Source organism: Bos mutus, chromosome 8 (assembly GCF_027580195.1).
Source record: "Bos mutus isolate GX-2022 chromosome 8, NWIPB_WYAK_1.1, whole genome shotgun sequence".
Classification (NCBI taxonomy): Eukaryota; Metazoa; Chordata; class Mammalia; order Artiodactyla; family Bovidae; genus Bos; species Bos mutus.
The window spans coordinates 17,706,693-17,724,083 of NC_091624.1; the positions used below are offsets into that span (position 1 = coordinate 17,706,693).

The window sequence follows — 17,391 nt, forward strand, 5'->3', positions numbered from 1 at the left end:
ACTTAAGCTGTAAGGTTAGGACTTAAGCAGACAGGAAAAGACACGAGGATCCTTCCCAAGCTAAGGAAACAGCCTGAGCAAAGGTGAAAAATTATGAGAAGAACAACTGGAGAGAATGGAGATAGGAGTTAGAACAAACGGGAACGGCACCCTTCAATGCCCATTTACCTGTGCAACACCACGAAAACTCAGGAACATTTAAGAGATGAAATATTCTGCAGCCATGAAAAATTATCTTTATGAAAAATACACAGCAATGTGGGAGAAAGTTTATGATAATACAATTTAAAAACAAAACCTTAGTTTGAATATTTTTTCTAAACAACTGGAGAATGTCTTTTGTAGAAAAGTATTAATAACTGAAACATTTATAAATTCTTGTTTATAACTTTTAGCTTAGGTGAAACACATCATGTATGAAAGCTCAGCCTGGTTTCCCATTATCACCCACAAGTATTATATGTTTACTTTTCTGCTTATGTAGAAGTGAATCAAAGACAAGTTCACTGGCTTTCAAATATAAACTCAAATTTGGCGTGACTGGCTCATGATTAAAAAAAGAATAAAAGGGATGGAGAGAGGGATTCATAGGGGTCAGATTGTTATGATCTCTAAATTCCAGGTTGGGATGTTGGAATTCGAGTATTTTATAAGTGGGAAGCCACTTAAAAGTTTATGAGCAGAATTATTTCAGGAAACTTGATTTGGCAGGGGAAACAGGAAGGACATGAGTGGGATGAGTCTGGGCTGAGGACCCAGAGGCCCAGACCTGCCTTAGCATCCCTGGTTCAATCCCTATAGCCATCAACCCTCTCCCCAACTCCAACCACCACCAGTGATGACCTTAGCAATACAAATCTTTGTTTTTCAGTCAAATGGAAAAAAATAATAATTTGGTGCTAACAAGAACTCTTGGCTGTCTTCCTCAGTCATGTAAAACAGGTGTCAGCAAACTTTTTCTAGAAAGGCCCAGAGAATCAGTATTTTAGGCTTGAAGGGCCATATGGCCTCTGTCACAACTATGCAACTCGGCCATTGTAGGGAGTAAGCAGCCTTGGGCCGCACATAAAGGATTGGGCGTGGCTGTGTTCCCATAAAACTCGATTTGCTACAAGAGGTTGGGAGCCAATTTGACTCACCAGGCATAGTTTATCAACCTCTGATCTAAAAGAGCATTGTGTTATTTTTCCTAGAGAATAATTCTGTGATTCTTCGGTGCCTCTAAAGCCTCCTGACCCTCCCTCTCAGACACTTGCCGTCACGCACATGGCCATCCCCACCTTATCTATAAGAAGAATGCCAGTGAGAACATGCAGGAAGGCAGCACTAATAATCTCTGGAGCAGTGAAGAAAAGCAGCATGTTAAAGTGAAGGGGCTTTAGATTTCTCTCAATTTGAGCCCTTACTCTGCCAACTGTGTGACTTTGTACGCAGCATACAACCTCTCTGAGCCTCCATTGTCTGGAGGGCAGAATGGAGATAACAGGTACAACCTCATGCAACAGGGTTTGCATGAGGATTAAATGTTTGTAAAGCACTAACAATTGCCATGGAACTGGCACTCAATAAATAGTTACTAACCCACACTGGCTTTATAAATAGCAGTCAAACAGAGCCAGCCTGCATGACAAGAATCCACTGTGGACCCAGCCTTCAGGTCAGTACTGGCGCGGAAGTGAGAGACAGTGGGGATCTCTTAACAAACACAAGCCTAGATAAGAGGGCAACACTAAATTTGAAGATGCTGCTGCAACACGTTTGTATCAAATGCTTCTGATGAATCATTTATTAGGCAGCTGCACTGTACCAAGTCCTCTTGGCTACTGGTGGCTGGGATCATGGTCACAGGCTTCCATTGAAGTAATAAGATCCTGCTCTTCATCCATAGACTCTCAACAGCTGGTGAGTGGGAGAACCTCGTGTAAACAGCCTCCTCTGAGTCCATTCTTCTGGGCTCCTGGGACCAGTCACCTTCGCCTCAGCTGAAAAATAAACACATCAAGATAATGAATGCATCTCTCCTAGGGGAACACGACACAATGAAAAGCAATCAATAACAAGAAATAGTGTGGGATCCTCTTTAGAGAAGACACTGTGAAATGTAAGAAGGCTAAACATGCACACACACACAGACACAGAGAGAGAGAGAGAGACGTACATTTAGTTTAACAGACGCACATTTATATTAACTATTAAGAAAGAGATATGAGAGCCTGGGTGCAAATCCTGATTTTGCCCCCTTACGAGCTGTTTGTTTCTGGGTAAATTATTCAACTTCTGTGCCTGCATTTCCCCATGTATAAAATGGAGACAATCATGGCATGTCCCTTTAGGGTTGTTGTGAGGATTAAATGCGTTAGAACAGTGCCTGACAATAACGAATGCTCGGTTAGTGTTTGCCATTATTGCTTTCAGTAGTATTCTCTCACAAAGACGTTTTCAGAATAGCTGAACAACTGAGTCAAACCCATAAAGAATGAAATTCAAAACTAATCTGAAAAATCTGATTCTGTGATACTCTAAAAGACCCAAACCTGAAATTCAAATAAAACTTTGAATTTTTCACTCCCATGACGCAGCGATGGGAAAGGTCAGACTAGGATGATGGGTGTTCCCGTCATTCAGTTCAACTCAACAAACAGTGACTGAGTGAACATACCAAAGTTGACAGCTATGCTGTGGTTTGTAAAAGAATGTCTTAATTCTTAGGAAATATAAAATGAAATAGGACTAAAGTCTGTATGCAAATTATCCTCAAGTAGTAAAAATGTTAAATGTGCATACATTTATGTATATTCATATATACCTAGAGAGAGAAATATTTAACAGTAGATGTAACAAGAGTCTATCAGTGTACTCTTTTTATTCTTGCAAGTTTTCTATAAGTTTGAATCCTTTCCTGATGAAAAGTTTTTAAAAATCCATTCAGTTCAGTTCAGTTGCTCAGTCGTGTCCTACTCTTTGTGACCCCATGAATCGCAGCACACCAGGCCTCCCTGTTCATCACCAACTCCCGGAGTTGACTCAGACTCACGTCCATTGAGTCAGTGATGCTATCCACCATCTCATCCTCTGTCGTCCCCTTCTCCTCCTGCCCCCAATCCCTCCCAGCATCAGAGTCTTTTCCAATGAGTCAACTCTTTGCATGAGGTGGCCAAAGTACTGGAGTTTCAGCTTTAGCATCATTCCTTCCAAAGAAATCCCAGGGCTGATCTCCTTCAGAATGGACTGGTTGGATCTCCTTGCAGTCCAAGGGACTCTCAAGAGTCTTCTCCAACACCACAGTTTCAAAAGCATCAATTCTTCGGCGCTCAGCCTTCTTCACAGTCCAACTCTCACATTTATACATGACCACTGGAAAAACCATAGCCTTGACTAGACAGACCTTTGTTGGCAAAGTAATGTCTCTGCTTTTCAATATGCTATCTAGGTTGGACATAACTTTCCTTCCAAGGAGTAAGCATCTTTTAATTTCATGGCTGCAGTCACCATCTGCAGTGATTTTGGAGCCCAAAAAAATAAAGTCTGACACTGTTTCCACTATTTCCCCATCTATTTCCCATGAAGTGATGGGACCGGATGCCATGATCTTCGTTTTCTGAATGTTGAACTTTAAGCCAACTTTTTCACTCTCCTCTTTTCACTTTCATCAAGAGGCCTTTTAGTTCCTCTTCACTTTCTGCCATAAGGGTGGTGTCATCTGCATATCTGAGGTTATTGATCTTTCTCCCAGCAATCTTGATTCCAGCTTGTGTTTCTTCCAGTCCAGTGTTTCTCATGATGTACTCTGCATAGAAGTTAAATAAGCAGGGTGACAATATACAGCCTTGACGTACTTCTTTTCCTATTTGGAACCAGTCTGTTGTTCCATGTCCAGTTCTAACTGTTGCTTCCTGACCTGCATACAGATTTCTCAAGAGGTAGGTCAGGTGGTCTGGTATTCCCATCTCTTGAAGAATTTCCCACAGTTTATTGTGATCCACACAGTCAAAGGCTTTGACATAGTCAGTAAAGCAGAAATAGATGTTTTTCTGGAACTCTCTTGCTTTTTCCATGGGTTAAAAATAAAAAAGAAACATTGACTCAGGTTTGACTATCAAACAAGTACTGAGCTGATGCAGGACAAGCAGAGGTGACAACACACAGACCTGACAAAGACCAAGAACCGTGGACCTGGAACAAGGAAAGGGCTTCTGTGATCTCAGATATCTAATGGAGCAAGGCTAAGATCGTCTGATATAGCCATCTGCACAATAGACTCTGCTTGTCCCCAGCTGCCTAGAAGAGGTTGTATGTGACACTAAGAATAACATTGCTTGAAACCTTTGCCCTAAGTTTCATTTTAGGGGGTTAGTCTTAATGCTTTTGTTTCAGCTGCCAATTATCACCTCTTCACTGATACCCCTGACACGACTGAGCGACTTCACTTTCACTTTTCACTTTCATGCACTGGAGAAGGAAATGGCAACCCACTCCAGTGTTCTTACCTGGAGAATCCCAGGGACGGGGGAGCCTGGTGGGCTGCCGTCTCTGGGGTCGCAGAGTTGGACACGACTGAAGCGACTTAGCAGCAGCAGCAGCAGCAGCAGCAGCACTGATACCCCTACTTCAGCCTCTCTTCAGCTTCAATCCATTTTGCAGTCTGCTCATAGAACAAATCCCTCAATTGTTCTCACTGTATCACCTCTTCACTCAAGAATGTATGACTTCCTATTTTCCACAACCAAAATCTAAACCTTGCTGTCTTATCGGTTCCATACTTTATGGTTTTTAAGTATTTTGATTTGCAGTTTCAACTTTTTTCTCTGTCGCTGAAAATAACAGAAACTGGACTCAACTGATATCCCTTAGTGGCTGATGCTTAGTTGCAGTCATGCAGCCTGAATACTAGACTTATGCCAAGGCTGTGACTTGTCTGAGGTTGAGATAATAGTTCTTCCCTCCTATATATATTTTAAATTTAAATAAAATTTAAAATTTTATAATAGATTTAGGTTTACAAAAAAGTTGCAAAGATACTATGGAGACTTTCCATATTCTTCACATCCAGCTTTCTCTATTATTAACATCTTATATCACTATGGTACCTTTATCACAATTAACAAACACACGCTGGTACATAATTATTAACTAAGCTGCATACTTTATTCGTATTTCTTTAATTTCCCATAATGTCCTTTACTATTCCATGATTCCATAATAACATTGCAGTTAGCTTTCTTCCTATTTTTAAAGTTTAGCATATTATTTAAAAAGCCAAACGTAAACAAAATGTATAGTCTAATTGAATAAGATCTGATATGACACTCTGATGCAATATCTTTCCTACTACCCTTGAACATGAAAAAACTCAGAACATCTAACTCATCCCAAGGCGTGATTAGAACATTCATTTTGAGGCTTCCTGAGTTTTCTTTTTGTGTTAGATACCTTGGGAACCCAGAATGTTCTTCTCAGATTTAGTGTCCAACTACATCTAATCAGCTGGTCCAGGAAATCCTTGCTTCCTCTACAGTATAAAGGAATTCTTTACACAGTAACTCACATGGAGATTCCTGAAATCTCATTTGACATAAGCACATGGTGGTAAATTGAGCTTTCACTACCACCTATGGAAAGTACTTCAGAAACATCGCCACTGTGTTATTCTCTCATGGGCCAGGAAACTAGCGTCCTGTATGGAAAACTATGGTGCCAACTGCCCTTCAGCTGCCAGTGAGTTTTCTCTGGTTCAGTTAAAGGGAGTCTGCTCACTCCGCTCCTAGAGCTCATTAACCCATGGAACTAATTAACAGGCGAGGTTTAATTGCTCTTTCGAGCCTCCCATTTGACATTGGATCTGCATTCTTTCCGACACCCTCATCTTTCTCTGCATAGCTGAAGTAGAAATAAAAAGTTTATGATAACATCTAAGCAAGTGGCCATGTTTTTCCCATCAGTTCAGTCACTCAGTCGTGTCCGACTCTTTGCGACCCCACGAACAGCAGCACGCCAGGCCTCCCTGTCCATCACCATCTCCCAGAGTTCACTCAAACTCACGTCCATCGAGTCGGTGATGCCATCCAGCCATCTCATCCTCTGTTGTCCCCTTCTCCTCCTGCCCTCAATCCCTCCCAGCATCAGGGTCTTTTCCAATGACTCAACTCTTTGCATGAGGTGGCCAAAGTATTGGAGTTTCAGCCTCAACATCAATCCTTCCAATGAACACCCAGGACTGGTCTCCTTTAGGATGGACAGGTTGGATCTCCTTGCAGTCCAAGGGACTCGCAAGAGTCTTCTCCAGCACCACAGTTCAAAAATATAAATTCTTCGGCGCTCAGCTTTCTTCACAGTCCAACTCTTACATCCATACATGACCACTGGAAAAACCATAGCCTTGACTAGACGGACCGTTGTTGGCAAAGTAATATCTCTGCTTTTGAATATGCTATCTAGGTTGGTCATAACTTTCCTTCCAAGGAGTAAGCGTCTTTTAATTTCATGGCTGCAATCAACATCTGCAGTGATTTTGGAGGAATAGGTAATTTCCCCTTCTCTTTCTTGAGGAAGAGGCATCACACAGCTTCTTGGGAGAATTTATTAGATGGCACCTGAATTTAAATACAATATCCTTTAGCATCCTGGGTTTTGATGTTCCCCTGTCTGTTAGAAAACCTAATATAAAATTAAAGGGAATTTTGAAAAAAGAAAAACATTCATAATTTTGCTATCCTAGCATATCCATTTTCAGGCTTATGACTTCCCTTTTTGTCTTTGTCCACAGCTTGTGGTCTTTTTACCCTGCATCATATTACACACACTTCCTGTGTTTCTGGTATTCATGTGTTTTTCAATGGTTGTATAACATTTCATTAATTAGATGTGTAATTATTATTTAAACATTTCCCTAAAGTGCTCTATGAGGGCAAAGACTTCTGTTTTCTTCACCACTGTACCCTCATCATTTACAGAAATGCTGGGTTTTCCAGGTAACTCAGTGGTAAAGAATCCATCTGCCAAGCAGGAGATGTGGGTTCGATCCCTGGATCAGGAAGATCCCCTGGAGGAGGAAGTGGCATCACACAGTCCAGTATTCTTGCCAAGAAAATCCCATGACAGAGGAGCCTGGTGGGCTACAGTCCATAGGATGGCAAAGAGTCATTCTCTACTGAGCACAGATGGACAGACACCCTCATCATTTAAAACAATGCTGGCAAAAAGTAGTTCTCAGTACATGTTTGTTGAATAAAAAGTAAATTCAAACGGTTCAAATTCTCTCATTTTTTATTATGTTCAGATTTCATCATGCCTTCTTTTGATTGTTAATTTTTTCTCACTGTACCTCCATGAAATAAAAATAGTTTATCCTGATTATTTTCTGTTTTTTATGTACAAAACATTGAGTGACCAATTTTCTTTGATGATGATTGGTATGACTGCATGTAAATCCCTTGCATATCTGAAATATCTTTATTCTACCCTTATATTTATTTCATAGTTTGAATAGATCATAGAGTTCTATGATCATTTTCCGTCTGAATTTTAAAACTTTTTTTTTTTTTTTTTAGCTTTCAGTGCTCTGTTGAAAAAGCCAATGTTCTGATTGTTCTGATTCTTGATCCTTTTCCTAAGTATGACGTTTCTCCCCTTCCTTTTCTTTCTCTTCCTCCCTCCCTCCCTCAACCTCTGTTCTCTGAATCTTCCTCTTTTTTAAATATTTATTTATGTATCTCTTTACTTGACTGCACTGGGTCTCAGTTGCGGCACACAGGATCTTCAATCTTCTTTGCAGCGTGTGGGAACTAGTTCCCTGACCAGGGACCGAATCTGGGTCCCCTGCATTGGGAGCACAGCCACTGGACCAGCAGGGAAGTCCCTTCCTCTATTAAATAATGCAACTTTTTGATGAAAACAATCTTCTCTATCATCTATCTGAATTTAGTAATTTTTTTTAAAAGTGTTCTTACACTTTGCAGTCTGTTTCCTCCAAGTTATTTTGTTGTTTTTTTCTCTTTGTTTTGGTCTTTCATGGTAGAGTCTTGCCTTAGGGGTCTAGTAATTCTTAAGAATGGGGCACATGAGGTTCATCAGCATAGGGATTATAGCTGCCTTGTTCACCCCTATATTCCCAGACCTGGCCATTCCTGGTACCCATCAGGAGCTCAGTAAGAACAAATAAGAGGGATGGATGGATGGTGGACAGGTGGATGGTGGCTGCCTGGATGATGGATAGGTGGGTGGACAGTGGGTCTAAATTCCATCATGTTCCCTTGTCATTAGGAATAAAGACAACCAAAAATTTAAATTCCTTTAAAAAAAGGAATGGAGCACTCAGCATGTTCAATACCTTATAATAATCCATAAAAGAAAAGAATCTGAAAAAGAATATATATATACACACACATATTTATGTACATGTAGTATATACGTACAACTGAATCACTTTGCTGTGCACCAGAAACTAACACAACACTGTAAGTCAGCCATGCTGCTGCTGCTTAGTTGCTTCAGTTGTATTTGACTCTGTGGGACCCTATGGACTGCAGCCTGCCAGGTTCCTCTGTCCATGGGATTCTCTAGGCAGGACTACTGGAGTGGGTTGCCATGCCCTCCTCCAGGGGATCTTCCCCATCTAGGGATGAAACCTGGGCCTCTTGCATTGCAGGTAGATTTTTTACTGCTGAGCCATCAGGGAAGCCCATAAATCAGCTATACATCAATTAAAAAAAACAGAATAGGGTGCTAAAAACTAATGAAAAGCTTTTTATTTGTGAGTAGGTATTGGTTTTGAAGAACTTCACTACAGGATGATTCGGCTGGGCCATTTTGTTGGAGAACTCCTGGTGTTAATATCTTTAGGTATTTTCCCTTGGCCTACTCAGATTTCCCAGAGAATAATCTTCCAGTCTCCTGCTTAGGGTCTGAAGGCATGGTTGCTAGATTTCTGGGAGCTCAGAGGGAGAAGGAGGCTTCAGATCCTCTGCTGTAAGTGTACAGACTTCCACTTAACCTCCTGTCTTTACTACGATCCCTCTGCTTCTGATGCCCCCCTATGTCCTGTTTTACCCTCTTCAGAGACTCCCCTTAAAAAAATTAAATAAATACAATAAAATGTTCATATCTTAAGAATACATGGCTAATGAATTTTTACAGGTGATTGACATACAGACTGTTTCCAGCACCCAGGAAGACTCTGTCTTGATCCCTCCCAGTCAACACACTCCCTAAAGTAACCACTACTCTGCTCTCTTTTACCATACATTAGTTTTGCCTATTTTTAATCTTGATTCGACCATTAAATTACACTGCATGTATTCTTTTGTGTCTAACTTTCTGCTCAACATTATATCTCTGAGATTTATGTGTGTTTTCTCAAGTTAGCTATTGTTCATTCTTTTTTGTTTCTGCATGGTTTGTCACTGAATGAATATACTACAATTTATTTAACCATTCAACTACTGTGGACAGTTGAGGTGTTTCCAATTTGAGGCCCTTACAAATAATCCTTCCATGAACATTATTGAACTTCTCTTTTAATACACATGTGCATGCATTTCTGTTGGGTACATAACCAGGAGTGGACTTGCTGGATCTTGGGATGTTTATTTATTTTTAACTTTAATACTACAGCCAAAGTTTCCAGTGTGCTTATTTTATTTCTTTTCCTATGAGCAGTGTATGAGAGTTCCAGTTGCTCCACAACCTAGTCAACATCTTAAATTTTAGCCATTCGGGTGGGTGGGTAGTAGTGTCTCATTGTGGTTTTAATTTGCATGTCCTTGTTAACTAAAGATGCCAAGTATCATTTTATATGCTCATTGGGCATTTCACTATCCTCTTTTGTGACATGTCTATCCATGTCTTTTACCCATTTGGCTTATCTTTCTTTATCTCATTGATATGCAGAAGCTCTTTATACATTTTAGGTGAGTCCTTTTTCAAATGTATTTTGCAAATACCATTTTTCCAGTCTGTGGTTTACCTTTCCTTTTTTAAATGCTGTCTTTTGACAAACAGAATTTTTTTATTTTTATAATGTCCAATGGAAGGCTCAATTTTAAACAACTTAAAGAGGAATTATTTCATTTAAAAGTCTGGTCCATCTTTATGAGTTCGCTTTAATGCACTGTAACAGAACTTAAGCTGAGCAGAAAATCATCTTTGTTCCAGGGTTCAGAGTGATGATTCTTGTTCTGGCTGTCATCAGGATTAAACATTACCAGACACAAACTGGACTATGCTACTATAGGATCTCTGGCATCAGTAAAGAGGAAGGAGGGCTCAGTCTTCGGTTGTTCTAGCAGACTGTAGTGCAACAGAGCTTTTATCTAAAGACAGACAAAGTTTCCAGGCCCAGGGAATCATTGTCGTTGCCCCTTTCTTTCTACATCACTTGTTAATAATGTGATATAAGTTTTATGCAATCCTGCAAATCCTCCCCCCCTATCTTCAACAGAATGGAACAGAAGGACAAGCATTTTATTATATACAAATGATAAGGTTTTATTACCTTTAACAAGGAGTGGCCTAAACAGTTACTGTAGTTGGCCTCCTAGATAATTATTGACAAAGAAAAGAGCTGTAATCAACTGTTCATGAACTAGAGCCACCATTCAATGGTTTTTGACCAAAAAAAGATAATTTCATACAGTTAACTTACTGTTTTTGGTAACTTTGCAAATAGTTTATATTGGAGAAATAAAAGTCCTCATATTAAAAGCTGCTTTATTGAGCATGGTACAGAGGAGGGTCTCAACAGATACTTACCAGATGCTGGGATGAGTGTATGGAGTTATATTTGCCTAAAATTGACACGGCTTCAAATTCTTTTAACCACACTATGGCAGATGGAATTTGGACCTAATTTGTCAGTTTGTCTCTAAGTAGACCCGTGGAATTAGAGTTCTACACCTTCTTGTCAGGTATGTGTTCCTCTTAAGATCCTCATGTCTCAGAGGAGATGTCAGTCTCTTACCCAAGCCAGGTGACAGGTAAGAAGCCTGGGCCAGTTCAACTACACTCCAGGTACTTGTTAGAGACAAAAATGTACACAGTTCACACAAGTATTTATCAAAAATTCTGCCAAGACATAAACACCAGTGGAATAGAACTATGAGTCCAGCAGTAAATCCACGCATCCATAGTCAACTGATTTTGACCTTGACAAGAGTGCCAAGACCATTTCATAGAGAAAGAATCATCTTTCCTCAAAGGGTGACTGGACAACTGGACAGCCACATGCAAAAAGAAGAAAGTTGAACACATACTCTACACCATGTTCAAAATTAACTAAAAATAGCTGAAAGATTTAAATCTTTCAGAACTTCTCAGAAGAAAATGAAAGACCAAATCTTTACAACCTAGGAGAAGGCAATGGTAACCCACTCCAGAACTCTTGCCTGGGAAATCCCATGGACGGAGGAGCCCTATAGGCTGCAGTCCATGGGGTCACGAACAGTCAGACACGACTGAGCGAGTTCACTTTCACTTTTCACTTTCATGCATTGGAGGAGGAAATGGCAACCCACTCCAGTGTTATTGCCTGGAGAATCCCAGGGACAGAGGAGCCTGGTGGGCTGCCATCTATGGGGTCGCACAGAGTCAGACATGACTGATGTGACTTAGCAGGAGCAGCAACAATGGTTTCTTATATATGGCAAGAAAAGAACAAGCTACCAAAGGAAAAACCAGATAATTGGACTTCATCAAAATTAAAAACTTTTATGCTTTCAAGGAGACTATATGAAAGAGAAAAAAACCCACAGAGTGGGAGAAAATATTTGCAAATCAGATATCTGTTAAGCATCTGGTATCCATACTATGTACAGAACTCTTATGCTCAACAACAAAAAGACAAATTACCCAGTGAAAAGATGGGCAAATGATCTGAATAAACATTCATCTTAAAAAGATGTACAAATGGATAAAAAACATATGGAAAGGTGCTTAAAATCATTAGTTATTAGGAAAATGCAAAACAAAACTAAAATGAGATAACACTTCACACCCATGAAAATGGCTACAATAAAAAATATGGAAAATAGCACGTATTGTCAAAGATATGGAAAAACTGGAACCATCATACATAAATGGAAATGTAAAATGGTACAGCTGCTATGTAACATGGTTTGGCAGTTCATCCAAAGTTAAACACAGTTAAACCATATGACCTAACAATTCCATTCCTAGGTATATGCCTAAGATAAATGAAAACATATTTCCACACAAAAACTCATACACAAATGTTCATAGCAGTATTATTCATAATAGTTAAAAGGTGTGAACAACCTAAATATTCATCAACTTAACAATGGATAAACAAGATGTAGCATATCACACAAATGAATATTATTCAGTCATAACAAGGACTGAAGTACCGGTACACACTACAACTTGGTTTAACCTTGAAAATATTACGCTAACTGAAAAAAGCCACACAAAAGAGTCTACCTATTGTGTGATTCCATTTACATGAAATATCAAGAATAGGCAAATCCATAGAGAAAAAAAGTAGATTGGTGATTGTCAGGTGCTGAGTGAGGGGAAGAGGCACAGGCTGCTGAAAGGTATGGGGCTTCTTTTGGGGATGATTAAAGAGTGTTGGAGTTAGATACAGTCATGGTTGCACAGTTTTGTGACAATGCTCAAAACCATGAATCATACACTGAAATGGTAAACTTTATGATACGTAAATTATATCTCATGAAAATAAAGAAAACTATCAAAAGCTTTGGTAAGAAATTTAGCCCCACACTATAAGAACTATAATTAAGGCATACACACACTAAGAGACACAAAAGAAGATTCAAACAAAATTGAGATAATATCAAAGTTCTGCATGGGAATAATTATTTTTTCCAAATTAATTTAAATACCTAATAGTCTTCTAATTAAAACTGCAGAGACCTTTTTGACAGATGGCAAAGAAATAATTTTATGTCAAAGGATAATAAGTGCTATACAGAAAAATAAGGGATATTAACTGAGACAGGGAATATGGTGGTAGAGTTAGTTTACCTGTTTCCATAAGTAGTTCAAGGAAGGCTTCACAGATAGGGTAGCTTCTGTAGTGAGACCTGAAGCACATGAGGCAGGAGACATGGCAGCAAGTACAAAGGCCCTGAGATACACCTGCTGATTCAAAGAACAGCAAGGTTCCAAGAGGTCTGCTGACCGGAACAGAGAGAATGCAGGGAGGGTAGCCAGAAATGACTTGAGAGCAATGATAGATGAGCATGTGGGTGTGAATCCCTAATTTTGAGAGGCAATTGCTAAACTCAATTACAGAAGAAAGACTGAATAAAATATAATATTTAGATTCAAGTGAAAGAGTATTGTTAATCTATTAGTGCAGCTTTCAAAGAATTTTGATACCATAGGGAAAAGTCTCAAATATCACAGTAAGCAGAAGCATTTTTCATGTTAAACATATATCATGTTATATAGAAATTATTTAATGTGTATTTTACTTACTGTAACATTTAATTTATTTATTATATTTCTACTGAAGTACAGTTGATTTACAATGTTGTATTAGTTTCATATTGGAGAAGGAAATGGCAACCCATTCCAGTATTTCTGCCTGGGAGATCTCATGGACAGAGGAGCCTGGCAGCCTACAGTCCATGGCGTTAAATGGACTATAAATCACAACCATCGCTGTTAGTTTCATATAAACTTTTTCTTTTTATTTTTCTTTTTGCCACACCACACGGTGTGTGGGATCTCAATTCCCCAACCAGGGATTGAACTTGGGCCATGGCAGTGAATGTCTGAAATCCTAATTACTATACCACCAAGGAACTCCCCATATAACTATTTTTTATATGAGTTGAATCGGATAGATAGTAGATAGATAGGCAGACAGATATACAAACATACTGACCCATTTATTTCCTTATTTTTCAATTTACTTATTTAACAAATTCTTTCTAGAGACTGGGCTTGAATTCTGACTCTGGTAAAAAAGAGAATTAAAAATAATTGTGTGACTTTGGGCAAATTACCAATCTTCCTTTAGCTTCTATTTTCTCATCTGTGAAATGGGAAGAACATCTACTCTGCAGGAGTAAATGAGGACTCATTCATAAAAAGGCTTTTAGGAAATAGCAGCGGATATTCTTTGATCATTATTTTTAAAAATGGAAAAGATTTATGAGCAAAGTAGCAGTGAAGAGAGAGGAATTATTTTACCACCCAAGGGAATTATTTAACTTATAATTTAAAAATAAAAACCATAAAAGATATTACAATCCTGGGACTTAAAAGGAATGTAAATGTCACTGTAAATCAAATATCAGGAAAAATAATGTTAGGAATAATGCAATGCATCAGGTGATCCCCATGAACCCTATGAACAGTATGAAAGGCAAAAAGATAAGACACTGAAAGATGAACTCCCCAGGTTGGTAGGTGCCCAGTACACTACTGGAGAGGAGTGGAGAATTAACACCAGAAAGAATGAAGTGACGGAGCCAAAGCGAAAACAATGCCCAGTTGTGGATGGGACTGGTGATGGAAGTAAAGTCAGATGCTGTAAAGAACAATATCGCATAGGAATCTGGAATGTTAGGTCCATGAATCAAGGTAAATTAGCAGTGATCAAACAGAAGATGGCAAGAGTGAACATTGACATTTTAGGAATCAGTGAACTAAATCAGACTGGAATGGGTGAATTTAACTCTGATGACCATTATATCTACTTCTGTGGGCAAGAATCCCTTAGAAGAAATGGAGTAGCCATCATAGTCAACAAAAGAGTCCAAAAAGGAGTATTTGTGTGCAATCTCAAAAATGACAGAATGATCTCTGTTCATTTCCAAGGCAAACCATTCAATACCACAGTAATCCAAGTTTATGCCCCAACCAGTAACGCTGAAGAAGCTGAAGTTGAATAGTTCTATGAAGACCTACAAGACCTTCTAGAACTAACATCCCCAAAAGATATCTTTTTCGTTATAGGGGACTGGAATGCAAAGTAGGAAGTCAAGAGATATTTGGAATAACAGGCAAATTTGGCCTTGGAGTACAGAATGAAGCAGGGCAAAGGCTAACAGAGTTTTGCCAAGAGAACGCACTGGTCATAGCAAACAGCCTCTTCCAACAACAGAAGAGAAGACTCTACACATGGACATCACCAGATGGTAAATACTGAGATCAGATTGACTATATTCTTTGCAGCCAAAGATGGAGAATCTCTATAATGTCAGCAAAAATAAGACCGGGTGCTGACTGTGGCTCAGATCATGAACTCCTTATTGCCAAATTCAGACTTAGAAGAAAGTAGGGAAAACCACTAGACCATTCAGGTATGACCTAAATCAAATCCCTTATGATTATACAGTGAAAGTGAGAAATAGATTCAAAGGATTAGATCTCATAGACAGAATGACTGAAGAACTATGGACAGAGGTTTGTGACATTGTACAGGAGACAGTGATCAAGACCATCCCCAAGAAAAAGAAATGCAACAAGGCAATATGGTTGTCTGAGGAGGCCTTACAGATAGCTGAGAAAAGACGAGAAACTAAAGGCAAAGGAGAAAAGGAAAAATATACCCATCTGAATGCAGAGTTCCAAAGAATAGCACAGAGAGATAAGAAAGCCTTCCTCAGTGATCAATGCAAAGAAATAGAGGAAAACAATAGGATGGGGAAGACTAGAGATCTCTTCAAGAAAATTAGAGATACGAAGGAAACATTTCATGCAAAGATGGGCTTAATAAAGGACAGAAATGGTATGGAACTAACAGAAGCAGAAGATATTAAGAAGAGGTGGCAAGAATACACAGAAGAACTGTACAAAAAAGATCTTGGTGACCTAGATAACCACGATGGTGTGATCACTCACCTAGAGCCAGACATCCTGGAGTATGAAGTCAAGTGGGCTTTAGGAAGCATCACTATGAACAAAGCTAGTGGAGGTGATGAAATTCCAGTTGAGCTATTTCAAATCCTAAAAGATGATGCTGTGAAAGGGCTTCACTCAATATGCTAGCAAATTTGGAAAACAGCAGTGACCACAGGACTGGAAAAGGTCAGTTTTCATTCCAATCCCAAAGAAAGGTAATGCCAAAGAACGTTCAAAGTACCACACAAATGTACTCACTCACACGCTAGCAAGGTAATGCTCAAAATTCTCCAAGCCACGCTTCAACAGTATGTGAACTGAACACTTCCAGATGTTCAAGCTGGATTTAGAAAAGGCAGAGGAACCAGAGATCAAACTGCCAACATCCCTTGGATCATAGAAAAAACAAGAGAGTTCCAGAAAAACATTTACTTTTGCTTTACTGACTACGCCAAAGCCTTTGACTTTGTGGATCACAACAAACTGGAAAATTCTTAAAGAGATGGGAATACCAGACCACATTACCTGCCTCTTGAAATCTGTGTGCAGGTCAAGAAGCAACATTCATAACTGGACATGGAACAACAGACTGGTTCCAAATCGGGAAAGGAGTACATCAAGGGTGTATATTGTCGCCCTGCTTATTTAACTTATATTCAGAGTATATCATGTGAAATGCTTGGCTGGATGAAGCACAAGCTGGAAATCAAGATTGGTGGGATAAACATCAATAATACAATATTGTAAAGTTTAAAAATAAAATAAAATTTAAAAAAATAATCTCAGATATACAGATGACACTACCCTTATGGCAGAAAGCGAAGAAGAACTAAAGAGCCTTTTGATGAAAGTGAAGGGAGAGAGAGAAAAAGTTGGCTTGAAACTCAACATTCAGAAAACCAAGATCATGGCATCTGGCCCATCACATTATAGCAAATAGATGGGTAAACAGTAGAAATAGTGACAGACTTATTTTTCGGGGCTCCAAAATCACTGCAGATGGTGACTGCAGCCATGAAATTAAAAGATGCTTGCTCCTTAGAAGAAAAACTATGACAACCTAGACAGCATATCCAAAAGCAGAGCCATTACTTTGCCCACAAAGGTCTGTCTAGTCAAGGCTATGGTTTTTCCAGTAGTCCTGTATGGATGTCAGAGTTGGACTCTAAAGAAAGATGAGCACCTAAGAATTGATGCTTTTGAACTGTGGTGTTGGAGAAGACTCTTGAGAGTCCCTTGGACTGCAGGGAGATCCAACCTGTCCACCCTAAAGGAAATCAGTCCTGAATATTCCTTGGAAGGACTGATGCTGAAGCTGGAACTCCATTACTTTGGCTGCCTGATGCAAAGAACTGACTCAGTGGAAACGACCCTGATGATGGAAAAGATTGAAAGCGGGAGAAAGGGATGACAGAGGACGAGATGGTTGGATGGCATCACTGACTCGATGGACATGAGTTTGAGCAAGCTCCGGGAGTTGGTGATGGACAGGGAAGCCTGGCGTGCCACAGTCTATGGGGTCGCATAAGTCGGACACCACAGACCGACTGAGCTCAACTAGGT

At 39.4% G+C, this 17,391-nt stretch overlaps 1 protein-coding gene across 1 annotated transcript in view; it reads right to left on the reverse strand.

The window, feature by feature from the left end:
• Positions 1-221: 221 nt before the first annotated feature.
• Positions 222-17,391, reverse strand: part of SLC44A1 (solute carrier family 44 member 1) — a 231,099-nt gene continuing 213,929 nt past the window's right edge. Inside the window, exon 16 of the mRNA XM_070375176.1 lies at positions 222-1,982. Within this exon, the coding sequence (XP_070231277.1) occupies positions 1,968-1,982 (15 nt within the window). The 3' untranslated portion in view covers positions 222-1,967. The remainder of the gene's footprint in view (positions 1,983-17,391) is intronic.